We start from the raw sequence: 19115 nt of genomic DNA, 5'->3' as shown, positions 1-19115 counted from the left end.
GAGAATAAGAGCTGATTGTAGGTGTCTGGAAAATTGGCATGAGCTCAGTCATGCGCACAGCCGTGAGAGCGAGCTGCCTTTCCTTTCAATTCTAAAGACAAAAGAATTGTCCGGTTGGAATATTATTGAATATTTATGATAAAAACATCCTAAAGATTGATTCTATACATCGTTTGACATGTTTCTACAAACTATTTTGAATTTTAGTCTGGACAACTCGCGCGTTTAGTGAATTTGGAATGCTGGACTAAACGTGCGAACAAAATGGAGGTATTTGGACATAAATATGGACTTTATCGAACAAAACTAACATTTATTGTGGAACTGGAATCCCTGGGAGTGCATTCCGATGAAGATCAAAGGTAAGTGAATATTTATAATGCTATTTCTGACTTTGGTTGACTCCACAACATGGCGGGTATCTGTATGGCTTGTTTTGATGGCTGAGGGCTGTACTCATATTATTGCAAGGTGTGCTTTCTCCGTAAAGCTTTTTTGAAATCTGACACAGCGGTTGCATTAAGGAGAAGTTCATCTATAATTCTGTGCATAACACTTGTATCTTTTATCAAAGTTTATGATGAGTATTTCTGTAAATTGATGTGCTCATTCACCGGAGGTTTTGGAGGCAAAACATTTCTGAACATTACACGCCAATGTAAACTTGGGTTTTTGGATATAAATATAAACTTTATCGAGCAAAACATACATGTATTGTGTAACATGAAGTCCTATGAGTGCCATCTGATGAAGATCAAAGGTTAATGATTAATTTTAGCTGTATTTCTGTTTTTTGTGACGCCTCTCCTTGCTTGGAAAATGGCTGTGTGGTTTTTCTTGTCTAGGTGCTGTCCCAACATAATCTAATGGTATGCTTTCACCGTAAAGCCTTTTTGAAAATCGGACACTGTGGTTGGATTAACGAGAAGTGAATCTTTACAATGGTGTATAATACTTGTATGTGTAAGAAATTTGAATTATGACATTTTTGTTGTTTTGAATATGGCGCTCTGCTATTTCACTGGCTGTTGGCGGGCTAGTGTCCCACATTTCACAGAGAGGTTAACAAGTGACGAGCCCGATGCGAATGATATACTGCTTTCCCAGGAACAGGCCCAGATCCCCGTCATTTGCGTGAAGAGAAGGCGGAGAAAAAGGGGCCGGAGGGCGGGTTGCCTTCTGAGAATTCGTATGCGATTGAATAAACCCCCACCTCCTTCCATTCTGCTAGCAAACGTGCAATCTTTGGAAAATAAAATCAATGACCTACACGGAAGATTAAACTACCAGCGGGACATTCAAAACTCATATCTTACGCTTCACAGAGTCGTGGCTGAACGACGACGTTATCAACATACAGCTGGCTGGTAATACACTGCACCGGCAGGATAGAAAAGCGGCGTCTGGTAAGACAGGGGGGCGGCAGACTGTCTTTTTGTAAATAACAGCTGGTGCACAATATCTAAGGAAGTCTTGCTCACATGAGCTAGGTAATCTCATGATAAGCTGTAGACCACACTATCTACCTAGAGAGTTTTCATAGTGGTCTACATTCCACCACAGACTGATGCTGGCACTAAGACCTCACTAAATGAGCTGTATTGCGCCATAAGCAAACAGGAAGACGATCACCAAGAGCTGGCGCTCCTAGTGGCCGGGTACTTTAATGCAGGGAAACTGTCAGCATGTTAAATGCTGGGGAAAAAAACAAAACAACTCTGGACCACCTATACTCCACACACAAAGCTCTCCCTCGCCCTCCATTTGGCAAATCTGACCACAATTCTATCCTCCTGACAAGCAAAAATTAAAGCAGGAAGCACCAGTGACTAAATCAATAAAAAAAGTGGTCAGACGAAGCAGATGCTAAGCTACAGGACTGTTTTGCTAGCACAGAGTGGAATATGATCTGGGATTCCTCCGATGGCATTGAGTACACCACATCAGTCATTGGCTTCATCAATAAGTGCATCGATGACGGCGTCCCCACAGTGACCATACGTACATACCCCAACCAGAAGCCATGGATTACAGGAAACATCCGCACTGAGCTAAAGGTTACAGCTGCCGCTTTCAAGGAGAGGGACTCTAACCCGGAAGCTTATAAGAAATCCCGCTATCCCCTCCGACGAACCATCAAACAGCCAAAGCGTCAATACAAGACTAATATCGAATCGTACTACACCGGCTCTGACGCTCGTCGGATGTGGCAGGGCTTGCAAACTATTACAGACTACAAAGGGAAGCACAGCCGAGAGCTGCCCAGTGACACGAGCCTACCAGATGAGCTAAACTACTTCTATGCTCGCTTCAAGGCAAATAACACTGAAACATGCATGAGAGCACCAGCTGTACCGGAAGACTATGTGATCACGCTCTCCGCAGCCGATGTGAGTAAGACCTTTAGACAGGTCAACATTCACAAGGAAGCAGGGCTAGAAGGATTACCAGGACATGTACTGCGTTCATGCGCTGACCAACTAGCAAGTGTCTTCACTGACATGTTCAACCTCTCCCTGTCTGAGTCTGTAATACCAACATTTTTTTAGTAGAGCACCATAGTCCCTATGCCCAAGAACACTAAGGTAACCTGCCTAAATGACTACCAGCCCGTAGAACTATCGTCTGTAGCCATGAAGTGTTTTGAAAGGCTGGTCATGACTCGGATCAACACCATTATCCCAGAAGCCCTAGACCCACTCCAATTTGCATACCGCCCTAACAGATCCACAGATGATGCAATATCTATTGCACTCCACACTGCCCTTTCCCACTTGGACAAAAGGAACACCTATGTGAGAATGCTATTCATTGACTACAGCTCAGCATTCAACACCATAGTGCCCTCAAAGCTCATCAATAAGCTAAGGACCCTGGGACTAAACACCTCCCTCTGCAACTGGATAATGGACTTCCTGACGGGCCACCACTAGGTGGTAAGGGTAGGTAACAACATCCGCCACGCTGATCCTCAACACAGGGGCCCCTCAGGGGTGCACGGCCAGGCACGACTTCAACACCATCATTAAGTTTGCCGATGACAACAGTGGTAGGCCTGATCGACAACAACGACGAGACAGCATATAGGGAGGAGGTCAGAGACCTGGCCGTGTGGTGCCAGGACAACAACCTCTCCCTCAACGTGATCAAGACAAAGGAGATGATTGTGGACAACAGGGAAAAGAGGACCGAGAACGCCCCCATTCTCATTGACGGGGCTGTAGTGGAGGAGGTTGAGAGCTTCAAGTTCCTTGGTGTCCACATCACCAACAAACTAACACGGTCCAAGCACACCAAGACAGTCGTGAAGCGGAAACGACAAAACCTATTCCCCCTCAGGAGATTGAAAAGATTTGGCATGGGTCCTCAGATCTTCAAAAGGTTCTACAGCTGCACCATCGAGAGCATCCTGACTGGTTGCATCACTGCCCGGTATGGCAACTGCTCGGCCTCCGACCGCAAGGCACGACAGAGGGTATTGCGTACGGCCCAGTACATCACTGGGGCCAAGCTTCCTGCCATCCAGGACCTCTAACAGGCGATGTCAGAGGAAGGCCTTAAAAATTGTCAAAGTCTCCAGCCACCCTAGTCATATACTGTTCTCTCTGCTACCGCACGGCAAGTGGTACCGGAGCGCCAAGTCTAGGTCCAAGAGGCTTCTAAACAGCTTCTACCCCTAAGCAATAAGACTCCTGAACTAATAAAAATGGCTACCCAGACTAATTGCATTCCCCCCTTTTACTCCGCTGCTACTCTGTGTTATCATCATCTATGCATAGTCACATTAATAACTCTCTATAAGAGGCGTGTTATACCTACATGTACATATTACATCAATTACCTCGACTAACCGGTGTCCCCGCACATTGACTCTGTACCGGTAACCCCCCGTATATAGTCTCGCTATAGCTATTTTACTGCTGCTCTTTAATTACCTGCTACTTTTATTTCTTATTCTTATTTGTATTTTTTTTTAAACTGCATTGTTGGTTAGGGGCTCGTAAATAAGCATTTCACTGTAAGGTCTACACCTGGTGTATTCATCCCATGTGACTAATAAAATTTAGGCTAAGAGCCTTAATAGCAAAGGTTGACCATTACTGACCTGCACACTGGGTGAATCTAAAAAGTATTTCTTTGATTCCTTGACTTCACACAGGGAATCGAGGAAAGACTTGACTTTGGTTCCTTACCTTGGAGGTGGGAGGTATCCTTCGTTTCTGAGCCTTTAGCTGCGGAACGCGGTGCTGCTGCTGCAGCGAGCTGCTGCCCTGAGGGTCCGGCCCTGCGCTGGGGGCAGGCTTGGCACCGATGGCGGCCAGGGGGGGTCCCTGGCTGGGGGAGGGGGATTGGGCTGGCGGGGGGCTGGACTGGCGCGCCAGGGGCAGAGAGGGGGTGCCGTGTCTCTGAATTAGATGGCTCAGCACCAGGGACGGCTCAGGCTGCAGCCTAAACTCCCCTGGAGGGCAAAAACACACAAACACAGATCAGCCAGGCATTTGGACACAAACACCACATGAAGACATATGGTCATTTATTTTTTGAAGCCATATGCCAGGTATTTGAAATGATAGGTGAATTTGATAAATCTCTAATTAAATCTGATAAAAAGTGTTTGAGTGTGTGGTGGGTGTTGTTCTATCTTCCTGGGGGATGTGAAATCCCCAAAAGTCCACACACTCAATTCTTCCAACTAGGACAAAGGCTATTTTAAACTTAGGGGTTAGGTTTATGGTTAGGGCTACAATTAGGGTTAGCGGTTAGGTGTTAAGGTTAGAGAAAATAGGATTTTGAATTGAAATAAAGTTTAGGTCCCCACGAAAATAGAAAAACAAGTGTGTGTGTGTGTGTCTCACGGCTGAAGTGGGAGGTGAGTGAGGTGGTGGTGGTGCTAGGCTCTGGGGTCTTGATGTCCCAGCTGGAAGTGGAAGGCGGAGGGAGGACCGGGGGTGCTACTCCTAACCCTGGGAGTCTACTCCCCAGAGAGGTGCTGCTGGTCCCCTGTGTGCTGGGGGGGGGGGCTGCCTGGGAGGAGGGGAGAGGACCCAGGCCTGGGCCCTTCAGCTGCTCCAAGATCTGGGCCCCTGGACTGGACTGACTCCTCTTAGACTGACCCAGGTCCCCAAAACCTGCCCCCAGCACTGACGACTGGCAGGGAGCGAGCGAGACAGAGAGTTAGATTGGGGTGCTCGTAAATTGTTTAAGACATATTTTCAGAATTAATGGGGCGCTATGATAATACAAGAAAAATATGGCGATCATGTACAGAAAACATGTATCTGAAAACTGTAAAGGAAACGAGTGTGTGGGAGGGTATGGCTCACCAGGGCGGCATGTGCGTAGCTGGTACTGCCTGTGCCGATGGCCGACCCATTGCGGGCGGGGTGATGGTGGGAGTTTGTGAAGACCAGGCTCTGAGAGGAGGGGGCCTCTTCTCCTCCCACTGGCTTCTGCAGCATAGACGCATGGTCCAGGCTACAGGAGATTCACATATAGTATTATGTTGTAATAATTGTATCTATTATACACATACACAGTCAGAATGGGGACCTGCTTTAAAGATACACATCACAGCCACTATGAGAACCCTGTCTACAGGTCAAGGATCCATACATCCAGGATATTGTGCATGTATAGAGCTGGGCCAAACATATCACTCCATGGAATAAACCTGGCAAAGAGGTAAAACTGTTGTTTTGTGCACCACTGGGCACTAGTATTGTCCTATATTTTGTGCACCGCCCTATGGGAGTCCCAATCACAGCCAGTTGTGATACAGCCTGGGATCAAACCAGGGTGTGTAGTGACACCTCTAGCACTGAGATGCAGTGCCTTAGACCACTGCTCCACTCGGGAGCCCATATATATACAAACACAATACCAAAATCAGTGTTGAAATGTGCCCTAGTTGGTTGTGCGGATGTTGAGCAGGGAGTTACTTTTGCCCAGGTGTGATGTGGTTCTGAGGTACCGGTGCACTTGAGGCAGTGAACACTTTGGTCTCAGAGAGCTGAGGGAAGACAGAGAGAGGGTTACTGAGTTGGTGACAAAAGTTGTGAGATGCAAGCAAATCTATAGTTTTGTTAAATTAAAATCCAAAATGGCCGATCTAACTGTCCACTTCAAGAAAAGCTCCATATCAACTAGCATAAACCTTTTTAACAAACAACTAACACTGTATGATAACTAGTATATTGGATTTGTTCCATCTGAAGATAAATCTCCAAAACGTGAACATAAGACTCACAGCTCCCTCCACCCCCTGACCACTACTCCCCAGTGCTCAGACTCACATCCTCGCTCCAGTCCTCAGCAGCCCAGTCCTCCAGAGTACTCCTCCAGGCCACTGCATGGGGAACACCAGTGAGGTGTTAGAGGTTATTGAATACAGGTCAGAGATGAAGGGGGAAAAACACAGAGGCTTTATGGAGAGGCGTTAGAATATGAACTGAAGTCCAGGGACATTTCCCTAGCACCAGTCTACAAGAAACATTAAAAACAATGAACACATCCTGACCAATGAATACATCCTGACCAACGTTCAAAACGATGTGATATTTTTTCAACTCCGCACCTGAGGAAATTGGTGGATGTGTGCACACAATTTTTTGAAAGCCCAGTGTTTCACGGTCCTGGACTCACCTGTCCCGTCTGTGCTGTTGATGGCTCCTGACTCCCAGGAGTCATCTTGTGTGGTCCCTGTCCTCTGTTCTGCAGTGTAGTCTGCTGGGTTAAAGGTCCTGAGGAGAGGAGGGGTCTAGGTGTAAGAAAAAGCAGTGTACGAGGAACCAGACAGGTGTGTGTGTAAGAGTTGGTGTGTGTGTAGGTGTGTGCATTCCATAACTCACCCCATTCCCTGGGCTGAGAACCTGCTTCCCGCTGGCACCCTGCCCCTTCCTCTGCCTCCAGATCCGACTGTAGCACACACAGACAGACACACACACACACTAGGTCAACACACAGAAAGCATGGAACCAAACAAATTGTGCGTAGTTAAGATGCCACAAGTTACCTGGGAGTGTTGACTGGAACATATGAGAAAGTGCCACTAAATGACACTCACCTCTACCCCCTCTCCCCCCCCTGCGGCCTCGCTCTGACCCTCTGTCCACAGGGACCGCTTCCACACCATTCTCCTCTGGCCGCACTGCTCAGAGAGACAGAAAGAGAAAGGGAGAGAGGGGAAGGGACAGGACTTAGTAACTGGGTAAAACGATGTGTTGCCTTTTAACCAATTCTGCTAAATAGTGCATCAATGACTAATAATGGCTTAGTGACAAATAGGCTGCCAATAATTCTTAGTAAATGCTCCATGCAGTGTTCCCTAATCTAAGGTATGGCCAATGAAATAAACACACAGACTCTAATACCCTTTACAGACAGATTATATGGTATGTTGGCTATAAAAAAATGCTGTCAATGTTTTATAGAGCCCAAACCATACAGTCCCAATTTTACCACATCCTTGCTGGGATAAGCCTTTTATATCGCCCATGCACATGCCGGCAAGTTCAGGAATGGGAGTAGGCATGAGCGATGTGGGTGGACGTCTATTTTAATACATCCATTAAATATACGCCATCACAAAGAAACCCATTATTAATGGTGTTTTAGGCAGGTCCTAAGAAACATAAGACTAATAAAAATGTATTTTCAAAAGAATAGAAAGGCATATTTTGAGTTGAATTATGTTACTGGTCTATGCATCCTACGCCATGCTCATGAAATCAATAGTTATTTTAACAGTACTCACTTAGGCTACCCTGATCACAGTCAACACATAAGAATATAATGTAACAGAATAAAATACAAATAATATTTTCCCCACACAACTTCCGCTTTTTTGATACACGTTTTCTCTCTTTCCTACCCTCACTCCACTTTGTCTGGAGCAGGCATAGGGTCTTACATTGAGAGTATCTTCATCATCAATCTATACTTTCAAAAGCATGCAAGTCATTTCACAACCTCCGCTGGCTTTTGGAGTTAACTATATGCGATCGAGCAAAAATAATAGGTCTAAACTTTATTTAGGCTACATTATTGAATGCTAAATGTTTCTGATCAGTTATAGATGAGGTAAACCACCTCCACTTACTGGCTCAGCCAGAGACTTAACCAAATATACAGATGGAGAATCAGTTAAACAAAATCCCATTGGTTGATTAAGACAAGTCACAGGCTTTTGGTTGGGAGTAGACCTAGGTTACGACTGCAAGTCAAGAGCAAAATTATCCACTTGTTAAGCTACATAACATGCTGGCAAAATGTTCTGATCAGTGCTAATGAATGAGCCAACTAGACAAGATGATCATGAGCAGAACGCACCCCAACTTAGCTAACATTTCCACAGCCTAATTGTAGCCTAACCAATAGCCAAACAGCGAATCAGTGAAAAGAAAAATCTGAAATGTATTGATTTATCAAGACCCCACGCTTGTCTCAAAGCGGCAGGAAACAGTGCTCAAATAGTTGACCACACGTCAGACTATTGCTTCAAATGTATTATAATAATTGGAAGACTGAGTTTCAGTAAGCAACAATTCGATGCCTTCAATGACATTAGCCTACTTTATCCCCATATTTTTCGTAATTCTGTCATATTCATTCCCAGTTATTCTCTATGGAGCCATCCGGTTGTAGCTAAGAAAACAGCGCATGTGGTGGGCTATGCAAAGAAATAGGTGAGGTGACATGCCTCGCAAAGTTTAGAGGATAGTAGTAACAGCCACTGCCTAGCAACCATCAAGACCTTAAGAGCATAGTGCGTGCCAATCCCATCTCAACATTACGGCTACATTTCATACTAAGCCGAAGGCAGGCCTTTACCGCAATCATGACTAGGTCAGTTCGCGGAAATAAAAGTTTAGGCCTTGATACCGGCAACACCATTCAGATATAAAGAAAAGGCGGAAAAAGTTGGTGGGATGCTAAAGTTGGCGGGAAAACATATTGGTTTGAAAGATGTAGACCTGTAATAAACAACTGAAATCCTAGAGAGCTGCAGAGTTTGACTTAACATTCACCCTGACTCTTAGGTGATCAATTAGGCAGTGTTATAATGCATTGTTTATTAACATATGGATAGGATTTGAGAGACTCCGTGGCCCCCTACCTCTATCCCCCTGGCGGCTGCGATTGCTGGCCCCTCTGCCTCTCCGGTTGCTTCCCCCGCGGCCCCTGCTGACCTCCCTCTCTCCTCCTCTCTTCTCCCGGTTCTCCTTGCCCTCCGCAGGGCCGTCCTTCGCTAGGGGTTTCTTTTTCCCCACTGTCTCCCATGAGGTCTGAGAGAGAGAGAGAGAGAGAGAGGTTTTAAAAAGTTGGATCTCTCCTTATTGACACATCCTCACTTGCTTTGAAAGGGGGGGGGGGTGTATAGGGAAATGGGAGCAAGAGGTGGAGGGATGGAATTAGAGGGAGTGATAAGAGTAGAGGAAGGGAAAGAGAACGACAGATTAAAAGGCTACAAGTCAGATCCTACAACTGCTTGAACTTCTTCCTTTCCCATGAACTTCAAAGTACAAAATAGTCAATGTGAGAATGTATTTATGGAATCGACATACCAGTACATGTGGTTGTGACTAGAGGTCGACCGATTAATCGGAATGGCCGATTAATTAGGGCCGATTTCAAGTTATAACAATCGGTAATATGTATTTTTGGACACCGATTTGCAGATTTTTATTTAACTAGGCAAGTCAGTTAAGAACACATTCTTATTTTCAATGACGGCCTAGGAACAGTGGGTTAACTGCCTTGTTCAGGGGCAGAACGACAGATTTTTACCTTGTCAGCTCGGGGATTAGTTTTTGCAACCTTCCGGTTACTAGTCCAACGCTCTAACCACCTGCTTTACATTGCACTCCACGAGGAGCCTGCGTGGCAGGCTGAATACCTGTTACGCGAGGGCAGCAACAAGCCAAGGTAAGTTGCTAGCTAGCATTAAACTTATCTTATAAAAAACAATCAATCTTAACATAATCACTAGTTAAACTAGTAATATCATCAACCATGTGTAGTTATCTAGCGTGTCCTGCGTTGCATATAATCGATGCGGTGCCTGTTAATCTCATTGAATCACAGCCTACTTCGACAAACGGGTGATGACTTAACAAGCGCATTTGCGAAAAAAGCACTGTCGTTGCACCTATGTACCTAACCATAAACATCAATGCCTTTCTTTAAAGTCAATACACAAGTATATATTTTTAAACCTGCATATTTAGTTAATATTGCCTGCTAACATGAATTTCTTATAACTAGGGAAATTGTGTCACTTCTCTTGCGTTCCGTGCAAGCCGTCAGGGTATATGCAGCAGTTTGGGCCGCCTGGCTCATTGCGAACTGTGTGAAGTCCATTTATTCCTAACAAAGGCCGTAATTAATTTGCCAGAATTGTACATAATTATGACATAACATTGAAGGTTGTACAATGTAACAGCAATATTTAGACTTAGGGGTGCCATTCGTTAGATAAAATACGGAACGGTTCCGTATTTCACTGAAAGAATGTGTTGGAGAAGAAAGTAAAAGTGCAATATGTGCCATGTAAAAAAGCTAACGTTTAAGTTCCTTGCACAGAACATGTGAACATATGAAAGCTGGTGGTTCCTTTTAACATGAGTCTTCAATATTCCCAGGTAAGAAGTTTTAGGTTGTAGTTATTATAGGAATTATAGGACTATTTCTCTCTATACAATTTGTATTTCATATACCTTTGACTATTGGATGTTCTTATAGGCACTTTAGTATTGCCAGTGTAAGAGTATAGCTTCCGTCCCTCTCCTCGCTCCTACCTGGGCTCAAACCAGGAACACATCGACAACAGCCACCCTCGAAGCAGCATTACCCATGCAGAGCAAGGGGAACAACTACTCCAAGTCTCAGAGCGAGTGACGTTTGAAATGCTATTAGGGCGCACCCCGCTAACCATTTCACATCGGTTACACAAGCCTAATATTGGGAGTTGATAGGCTTGAAGTCAAACAGCGCAATGCTTGAAGAATTGCGAAGGGCTGCTGGCAAAACGCACGAAAGTGCTGTTTGAATGAATGCTTACGAGCCTGCTGGTGCCTACCAATGCTCAGTCAGACTGCTCTATCAAATCATAGACTTAATTATAATATAATAAACACACAGAAATACGAGCCTTAGGTCATTAATATGGTCGAATCCGGAAACTCATCTCGAAAACAAAACATTTATTTTTTCAGTGAAATACGGAACCGTTCCGTATTTTATCTAACGGGTGGCATCCCTAAGTCTAAATATTCCTGTTACATAGCACAACCTTCAATGTTATGTCATAATTACGTAAAATTCTGGCAAATTAGTTCACAACGAGCCAGGCGGCCCAAACTGTTGCATATACCCTGACTCTGCGTGCAATGAACGCAAGAGAACTGACACAATTTCACCTGGTTAATATTGCCTGCTAACCTGGATTTCTTTTAGCTAAATATGCAGGTTTAAAAATATATACTTCTGTGTATTGATTTTAAGAAAGGCATTGATGTTTATGGTTAGGTACAGTCGTGCAACGATTGTGTTTTTTTCGCAAATGCGCTTTTGTTAACCTCTCTAGGGTATGTGGGACAAAATCGTACCACCTAGTCAACAGCCAGTGGAATCGAGTGGTGCGATATTCAAATATCTTAGAAATGCTATTACTTCAATTTCTCAAACATATGACTATTTTACACCATTTTAAAGACAAGACTCTCGTTAATCTAACCACATTGTCCGATTTCAAAAAGGCCTTACACCGAAAGCAAAACATTAGATTATGTCAGGAGAGTACCCAGCCAGAAATAATCACACACCCATTTTTCAAGCTAGCATATAATGTCACAAAAATCAAAACCACAGCTAAATGCAGCACTAACCTTTGATGATCTTCATCAGATGACACTCCTAGGACATTATGTTATACAATACATGCATGTTTTGTTCAATCAAGTTCATATTTCTATCAAAAAACAGCTTTTTACATTAGCATGTGACGTTCAGAACTAGCAAACATACCGAAAACTTCCGGTGAATTTACTAAATTACTCACGATAAACGTTCACAAAAAACATAACAATTATTTTAAGAATTATAGATACAGAACTCCTTTATGCAATCGCGGTGTCAGATTTTAAAATAGCTTTTCGGCAAAAGCACATTTTGCAATATTCTGAGTAGATAGCTCGCCATCACAGGCTAGCTAATTTGACACCCACCAAGTTTGGCGTTCACTAAACTCAGAATTACTATAAGAAAAATTGGATTACCTTTGCTGTTCTTCGTCAGAATGCACTCCCAGGGGACTTCTACTTCATCCACAAATGTTGTTTTGGTTAAAAATAATCCATAGTTATGTTCAAATATCCTCTGTTTTGTTCTTGCGTTCAAGACACTATCCGAACGGTGACGCGCGGACGCATGTCGTGACAAAAAATGTCAAAATATTCCATTACCGTACTTCGAAGCATGTCAAACGCTGTTTAAAATCAATTTTTATGCGATTTTTCTCGTAAAAAAGCGATAATATTCCGACTGGGAGACGTCTTTTTCGTTCAAAGACTGAAAATCTAAAATGGACTCTTCACGTGCACACGCGCACCCGTCTCATTGTTCTCAGATCGACCACTATCCAAATGCGCTACTGTTTTTCAGCCTGGGACTGCAAAGTCATCATTCAACGTTCTGGCGCCTTCTGAGAGCCTTAGAAAGTGTCACGTTACAGCAGAGATCCTCTGTTTTCGATAAAGATGGTATAGAAGGCCAAGAAATGGTCAGAGAGGGCACTTCCTGTACAGAATCTTCTCAGGTTTTGGCCTGCCATATGAGTTCAGTTATACTCACAGACACCATTCAAACAGTTTTAGAAACTTTAGGGTGTTTTCTATCCAAATCAAACAATTATATGCATATTCTAGTTTCTGGGCAGTAGTAATAACCAGATTAAATCGGGTACGTTTTTTATCCGGATGTGAAAATACTGCCCCCTACCCTAGAGAGGTTAAATCATCCCCCGTTTGGCGAAGTCGGCTGTCTTTGTTAGGAAGAAATAGTATTCACAGTTCGCAACGAGCCAGGTGGCCCAAACTGCTGCATATACCCTGACTCTGTTGCAGAGGTGAAACATTTTCCCTAGTTAAAATAAATTCATGTTAGCAGGCAATATTAACTAAATATGCAGGTTTAAAAATATATACTTGTGTATTGATTTTAAGAAAGACATTGATGTTTATGATTAGGTACACGTTGGCGCAACGACAGTCCTTTTTCGCGAATGCGCACCGCATCGATTATATGCAATGCAGGACAGGCTAGATAAACTAGTAATATCATCAACCATGTGTAGTTAACTAGTGATTATGATTGATTGATTGTTTTTTATAACATGAGTTTAATGCTAGCTAGCAACTTACCTTGGCTTCTTACTGCATTCGCGTAACAGGCAGGCTCCTCGTGGAGTGCAATGTAAAGCAGGTGGTTAGAGCATTGGACTAGTTAACCGTAAGGTTGCAAGATTGAATCCCCAAGCTGACAAGGTAAACATCTGTCGTTCTGCCCCTGAACAAGGCAGTTAACCCACCGTTCCTAGGCCGTCATTGAAAATAAGAATGTGTTCTTAACTGACTTGCCTAGTTAAAAAATATATATATATTTTTTAAATAAATAAAAATTATATATAAAAATAGTTTTTTGCCAAATCGGTGGCCAAAGATACCGATTACCGATTGTTATGAAAACTTGAAATCGGCCCTAATTAAGCCATTACGATTAATCGGTCGACGTCTAATTGCTACTCTGCCTTCTGCAATGCATACAAAGCCCTCCCCCGCCCTCATTTTGGCAAATCCGACCGTGACTCCATCTTGTTGCTCTCCTCCTATAGACAGAAACTAAAACAGCAAGCGCCCATGTTTAGGTCTATCCAACGCTGGTCTAACCAATCGGATTCCACGCGTCAAGATTGCTTCGATCACGTGGACTGGGATATGTTCCGGGTAGCTTCAGACAATAACATTGACGTGTACGCTGACTCAGTGAGCGAGTTTATAAGGAAATGTATAGGAGATGTTGTACCCACTCTGACTATTAAAACCATCCTAAACCAGAAACCGTGGATTGATGTCAGCATTCGCGCAAAACTGAAAGCATGTACCACCGCATTTAATCATGGCAAGATGACTGGAAACATGGCCGAATACAATCAGTGTAGTTATTCCCTCCATAAGGCAATCAAACAAGCAAAGCATCAGTACAGAGACAAAGTGAAGTCGCAATTCAATGGCTCAAACACGAGACGTATGTGGCAGGGTCTACAGACAATCACGGATTACAAAAAGAAAACCAGCCCTGTCGCGGTCATCGACGTCTTGCTTCCAACCAAATTAAACAACTTCTTTGCGCACTTTGAGGACAATACAGTGCCACCGACGCGGCCCGCTACCAAAGACTGTGGGCTCTCCTTCTCCGTGGCCGACGTGAGTAAAACATTTAAATATGTCAACCCTCGCAAGGCTGCCGGCCCAGACGGCATCCCAAGCCGCATCCTCAGAGCATGCGCAGCCCAGCTGGCTGGTGTGTTTACAGACACGCTCAATCCCTATCCCAGTCTGCTGTCCCCACATGCTTCAAGATGGCCACCATTGTTCCTGTTCCCAAGAAAGTAAGGTAACTGAACTAAATGACTATCACCCCGTAGCACTCACTTCTGTCATCATGAAGTGCTTTGAGAGACTAGTCAAGGATCATATCCCCTCCACCCTACCGGTCACCTTAGACCCACTCCAATTTGCTTACCGTCCCAATAGGTCCACAGACGATGCAATCGCCATCATACTGCACACTGCCCTATCCCATCTGGACAAGAGGAATACCTATGTAAGAATGCTGTTCATTGACTACAGCTCAGCATTCAACACCATAGTACCCTCCAAACTCATTAAGCTTGAGACTCTGGGTCTCGACCTGTGCAACTGGGTCCTGGACTTCTTGATGGGCCGCCCCCAGGTGGTGAAGGTAGGAAACAACATCTCCACTTCGCTGATCCTCAACACTGCGTCCACACAAGGGTGCGTTCTCAGTCCCCTCCTGTAATCCCTGTTCACCCACAACTGAGTGGCCATGCACACCTCCAACTCAATCCTCAAGTTTGCAGATGACACTACAGTGGTAGCCTTGATTACCAACAACGACGAGACAGCCTACAGGGAGAAGGTGAAGGCCCTCGGAGTGTGGTGTCAGGAAAATAACCTCTCACTCAATTTCAGCAAATCAAAAGAGATGATCGTGGACTTCAGGAAACAGCAAAGGGAGCACCCCCCTATCCACATCGACGGGACAGCAGTGGAGAAGGTGGAACGTTTTAAGTTCCTCTGTGTACATATCACCAACAAACTGAAATGGTCCACACACACAGACCTCAGGAGGCTGAAAAAATGTGGCTTGTCACCGATCACTAACTTTGACAAGTGCACAATTGAGAGCATCCTGTCGGGCTGTATCACCGCCTAGTACGGCAACTGCACCGTACTCAACCACAGGGCTCTCCAGAGGGTGGTGCGGTCTGCACAACGCATCACCGGGGGCAAACTACCTGCCCTCCAGGACACCTACAACAACCGATGTCACACGAAGGCAAAAAAGATCATCAAGGACAATAACCACCCGAGCCACTGCCTGTTCACCCCGCTTCCATCCAGAAGGCGAGGTCAGTACAGGTGCATCAAAGCTGGGACAGAGAGATGGAAGCTTTTTTTCAATCTCAAGGCCATCAGATTGTTAAACAGCCACTACTATCAGAGAGGTGGCAGCCTATCTACAGACTTGATATCACTGGCCAATTTAATAAATGTCTAGTCACTTTAATAAAATGCCACTTCAAGAATGTTTACATATGTCGCATTACTCATGTCATATGTGTATACTGTATTCTTTACCATCTTTTGCATCTTAGCCGCTCTGTCACTGCTCATCCATATATTTTATACTTATATATTCTTATCCCATTCTTTTACTAGATTGTGTATTACGTTTTGTTGTGGAATTGTTAGATATTACCTGTTAGATACTGCTGCACTGTCAGATCTAGAAGAATAAGCATTTCGCTACACTCACAATAACATCTGCATGTGACCAATAAAATTTGATTTCAGCTGTTATGTTTCGGGGGAGACATCTACTTCAGGGTCATATTCATTAGAGCACAAAACACATGAAAATGTAGCACATTGTTTTGTGCCAGAAAACAAAAATGAGCCTTTGAGGCGACTGTGCAAAACTAAGCTAGCTACGACTAGCTGCCCATCACCCAGAGAGGGAAGGAAAGTGTTTGAAGGAAATTGAAAGGTAGCATTAGCTTCAGTCCCCTGTGCCCTACCGTGTCAGAGGTGCTCTCAAGGAGGAAGTTGATGGCTCTGTTGACATCCTCGTTGCAGTCGTGGAGCGCTACCATGCACTCGTCCTGGTTCTTTCCGGTCACCTCCATCAGCTATGGACGTACACACACAGGCACACACACAAATATACACGAGTGCTTCATTTGAATCCACAACAAAACATGACAGAATATACAAGGACCCTATGTATACTGATGTATGTTGATAGTATGTACAGCTTGTGTGTGTCTATCACAGAAGGAAATATTTGTCACTTCTAGTTGCATAGACAGTATTAGAAAAGGAAAAGGTCTGCACTCTTAGAATTGAGGTGTGTGGGGGGGGATATTTTATTCTAAAATTGCATAATATATATATATATATATATATATATATATTATATATTTTGTTTTATTATATTAGTTCGGACCCTCTTTTTCTAGTACATGCAGTCACAAACACACTCACAGGATTAGAATAGTTTCCAAAGTTACCAGGAGAGCACAGCACAAGTGTGTTCATTCCTGATGATTCAAGTGGAATTAAGGTAGGCCTCTTAATGGGCAACAAACACCCCAACAGAAACACGCCAGCATTCAGTACTGACACAATGGCCTCGGCAATGCCCGCCCATTCACCTGGTTCACTTTGTCCTCAAAATCAGAATCATTCTTGTCATAGATCATCTGGGCGAGCCGGATCTGCTCTGCGGTCGCCTGCAGGCGAGAAGGGGTAGAGCGAGGAAGGATGAATGAGGAGGAAAAGAGGATGGTGGTGGAGGAGGAAAAGAAGAAGGTGGGGGAGGAGGAAAAGAGAAGGGAGGAGAAGTAATGTTTTGAAGAAATTTATTAACACCTGAAGGAAGACCTGCTAAGTATGATCAAGTGAATTGTACTGTGTGTGTGTCCCTCACCTGGAGCTGTTTCTGTGGTTGAGTTGTGTGGGTGGCAGCAGGCAGCACTTTATCCCGAGTGCCCCGGGCTTTGTCGCCACCCAACGAGGTCATCATATACAGTATATACAAAACAATGTATGTACAAAATAGAAAAATCTGGAAGACAAAACAGAGAGAAAGAGGGATTGGGTGGGGGGGAACAAAGGTCAAATGTGGATATAAAGTCACACCAATAACGCAAGTATTTTCCCTACACACTGTAGACAGTTAAATAAAGGTTAAATAAAAAATAAATACAAATAAATTACAGGTATAAGACAAACACTTTAAATTTAGGCCTAGGTTGTTAGGATAGACCTGATTTTATTTTATTGCAGTTTCTTTTGAGCTGAAATGCATTCCCTGGTCTGTGGACACGAGTAACCTGTATCAGACATCCACACATCAACAAAGTCGGATGGGATTGCGCAACACCAAGTCTAAACACACACAGTGATCTGACTGTATTGGCATAAATCTACGGTGAACAGTAACCCTAGACATACTTTATAAACTAGACTGTGTAAACTGAGCGTTGAATACAGAGATTGAATAGTGAGATCTTCACACATTACACTGCTTGGTTCATTTCGGACAATGCAGCTGCAGGTCAGTGGCTACCATTGGCAACTCACAATAATTCATCCAAAAACATGATTATTTAGAGCAGCCACATCAGTTTGCCTTTGCGAAAGCAGTGGACTCGGATACCTAGCAAATAGTCTGCCAGGGCCTATATTTGTATTTACAAAGCCCATACGAGTTCAATATCATGAAAGCTAATGAGATATTGGATCATATCACTCGCCAAGAGATTTCACTGCTGGTGTGCAACAACAAAACAAGTTACCGCAGCTATCGAATTTGGCCTCAACACCTCTAATAGTAGCTGGCTACTCATAAATCATTAATCTAGCTACACAATATATGACATAGACACACTCGAACGGTAAAAATATAGAACTGTTAGCCAATATAATCACGGCCATCAAATGGGTGCAACGCAAACAATACTTGTTATTGATAGCTTGCCATAATTAAGTTAGAATTAAAAAATAATGCATACCTATCTGGATAAGAGCGTCTGCTAAATGACTAAAATGTAAAATGTAAAAAAATATATTAAATTCCGTTTGTCTTCACACGTTCGATACGTTAACTCAAATGCAAGCGCGAGCGTTTCAAATACACGAATATGGATTCTAGTCCTAGCTGCCAAATAATACACAACAGTGACAGACAGTGGGACCCCTTTGTCCTAGTTAGCTAAGTAGCTAACTAGCTAGCTGGCAATGCAATTTATGGCTATTTATTGCAAAGAAATATACCAAAACACGACGAACGGAAATTCCTGTTCATACATTATTGAATGTTGACCAACGGGGGTTCTCCCCAAGTGACAATAATAAACAACCGTTCTTCAGGTATCAAATCATGCTAGTTTGCTAGCTAACCACAAAGCTTTATCAATTCAATTCTGACGAAAATGGCCACAGCGTATGATCCAAGCTCCGACATTACTTGCCAGGGAACAAGCCAATAGAAAATAACGAAATAAACAGTGAAAAGCTGGTTTAAAGAGACGAATGATTCGGTGATATTACACTTAAAGAGGGACAAGACTATACAAGGGTTTAAATTAGCTCAAGTATAAAGATAAATATTGAGTGCCTGAACGAGATTTGTTTTTTGTATTACCTGCTAACCGCTAACACGCTCTACTCAGTCAGCAGCAGACAAGGTCACGTGATATACGGCGTAGCTGTCGTCGTTGCTTTCCTCGGTGGGAGACAAGTGCGCAGACG

At 43.7% G+C, this 19115-nt stretch overlaps 1 protein-coding gene across 2 annotated transcripts in view; it reads right to left on the bottom strand.

Annotated features, from left to right (window-relative positions):
• LOC115150213 (ubiquitin-associated protein 2) overlaps window positions 1–19107 on the bottom strand; it is a 35079-nt gene extending 15972 nt beyond the window's left edge. Inside the window, exons 1-13 of one of the 2 annotated variants that reach the window (XM_029693285.1) lie at window positions 19009–19107; window positions 17290–17427; window positions 17015–17092; window positions 16379–16489; window positions 9116–9284; window positions 7013–7147; window positions 6849–6915; window positions 6643–6740; window positions 6294–6346; window positions 5940–6010; window positions 5325–5475; window positions 4857–5148; window positions 4194–4459 (exon numbers count right to left, since the gene is read on the bottom strand). In XM_029693285.1, coding sequence (XP_029549145.1) covers window positions 4194–4459; window positions 4857–5148; window positions 5325–5475; window positions 5940–6010; window positions 6294–6346; window positions 6643–6740; window positions 6849–6915; window positions 7013–7147; window positions 9116–9284; window positions 16379–16489; window positions 17015–17092; window positions 17290–17385 — 1587 coding nt within the window. In that variant the 5' untranslated portion in view covers window positions 17386–17427; window positions 19009–19107. The remainder of the gene's footprint in view (window positions 1–4193; window positions 4460–4856; window positions 5149–5324; window positions 5476–5939; window positions 6011–6293; window positions 6347–6642; window positions 6741–6848; window positions 6916–7012; window positions 7148–9115; window positions 9285–16378; window positions 16490–17014; window positions 17093–17289; window positions 17428–19008) is intronic. The other variant, XM_029693286.1, reaches the window with a different exon arrangement.
• Window positions 19108–19115: the final 8 nt, after the last annotated feature.

The sequence above is a fragment of the Salmo trutta genome, chromosome 16 (assembly GCF_901001165.1).
Source record: "Salmo trutta chromosome 16, fSalTru1.1, whole genome shotgun sequence".
Lineage (NCBI taxonomy): Eukaryota > Metazoa > Chordata > Actinopteri > Salmoniformes > Salmonidae > Salmo > Salmo trutta.
The sequence above is the reverse complement of the archived record's forward strand: the minus strand, read 5'-3'. Positions and strand labels throughout refer to the sequence as shown.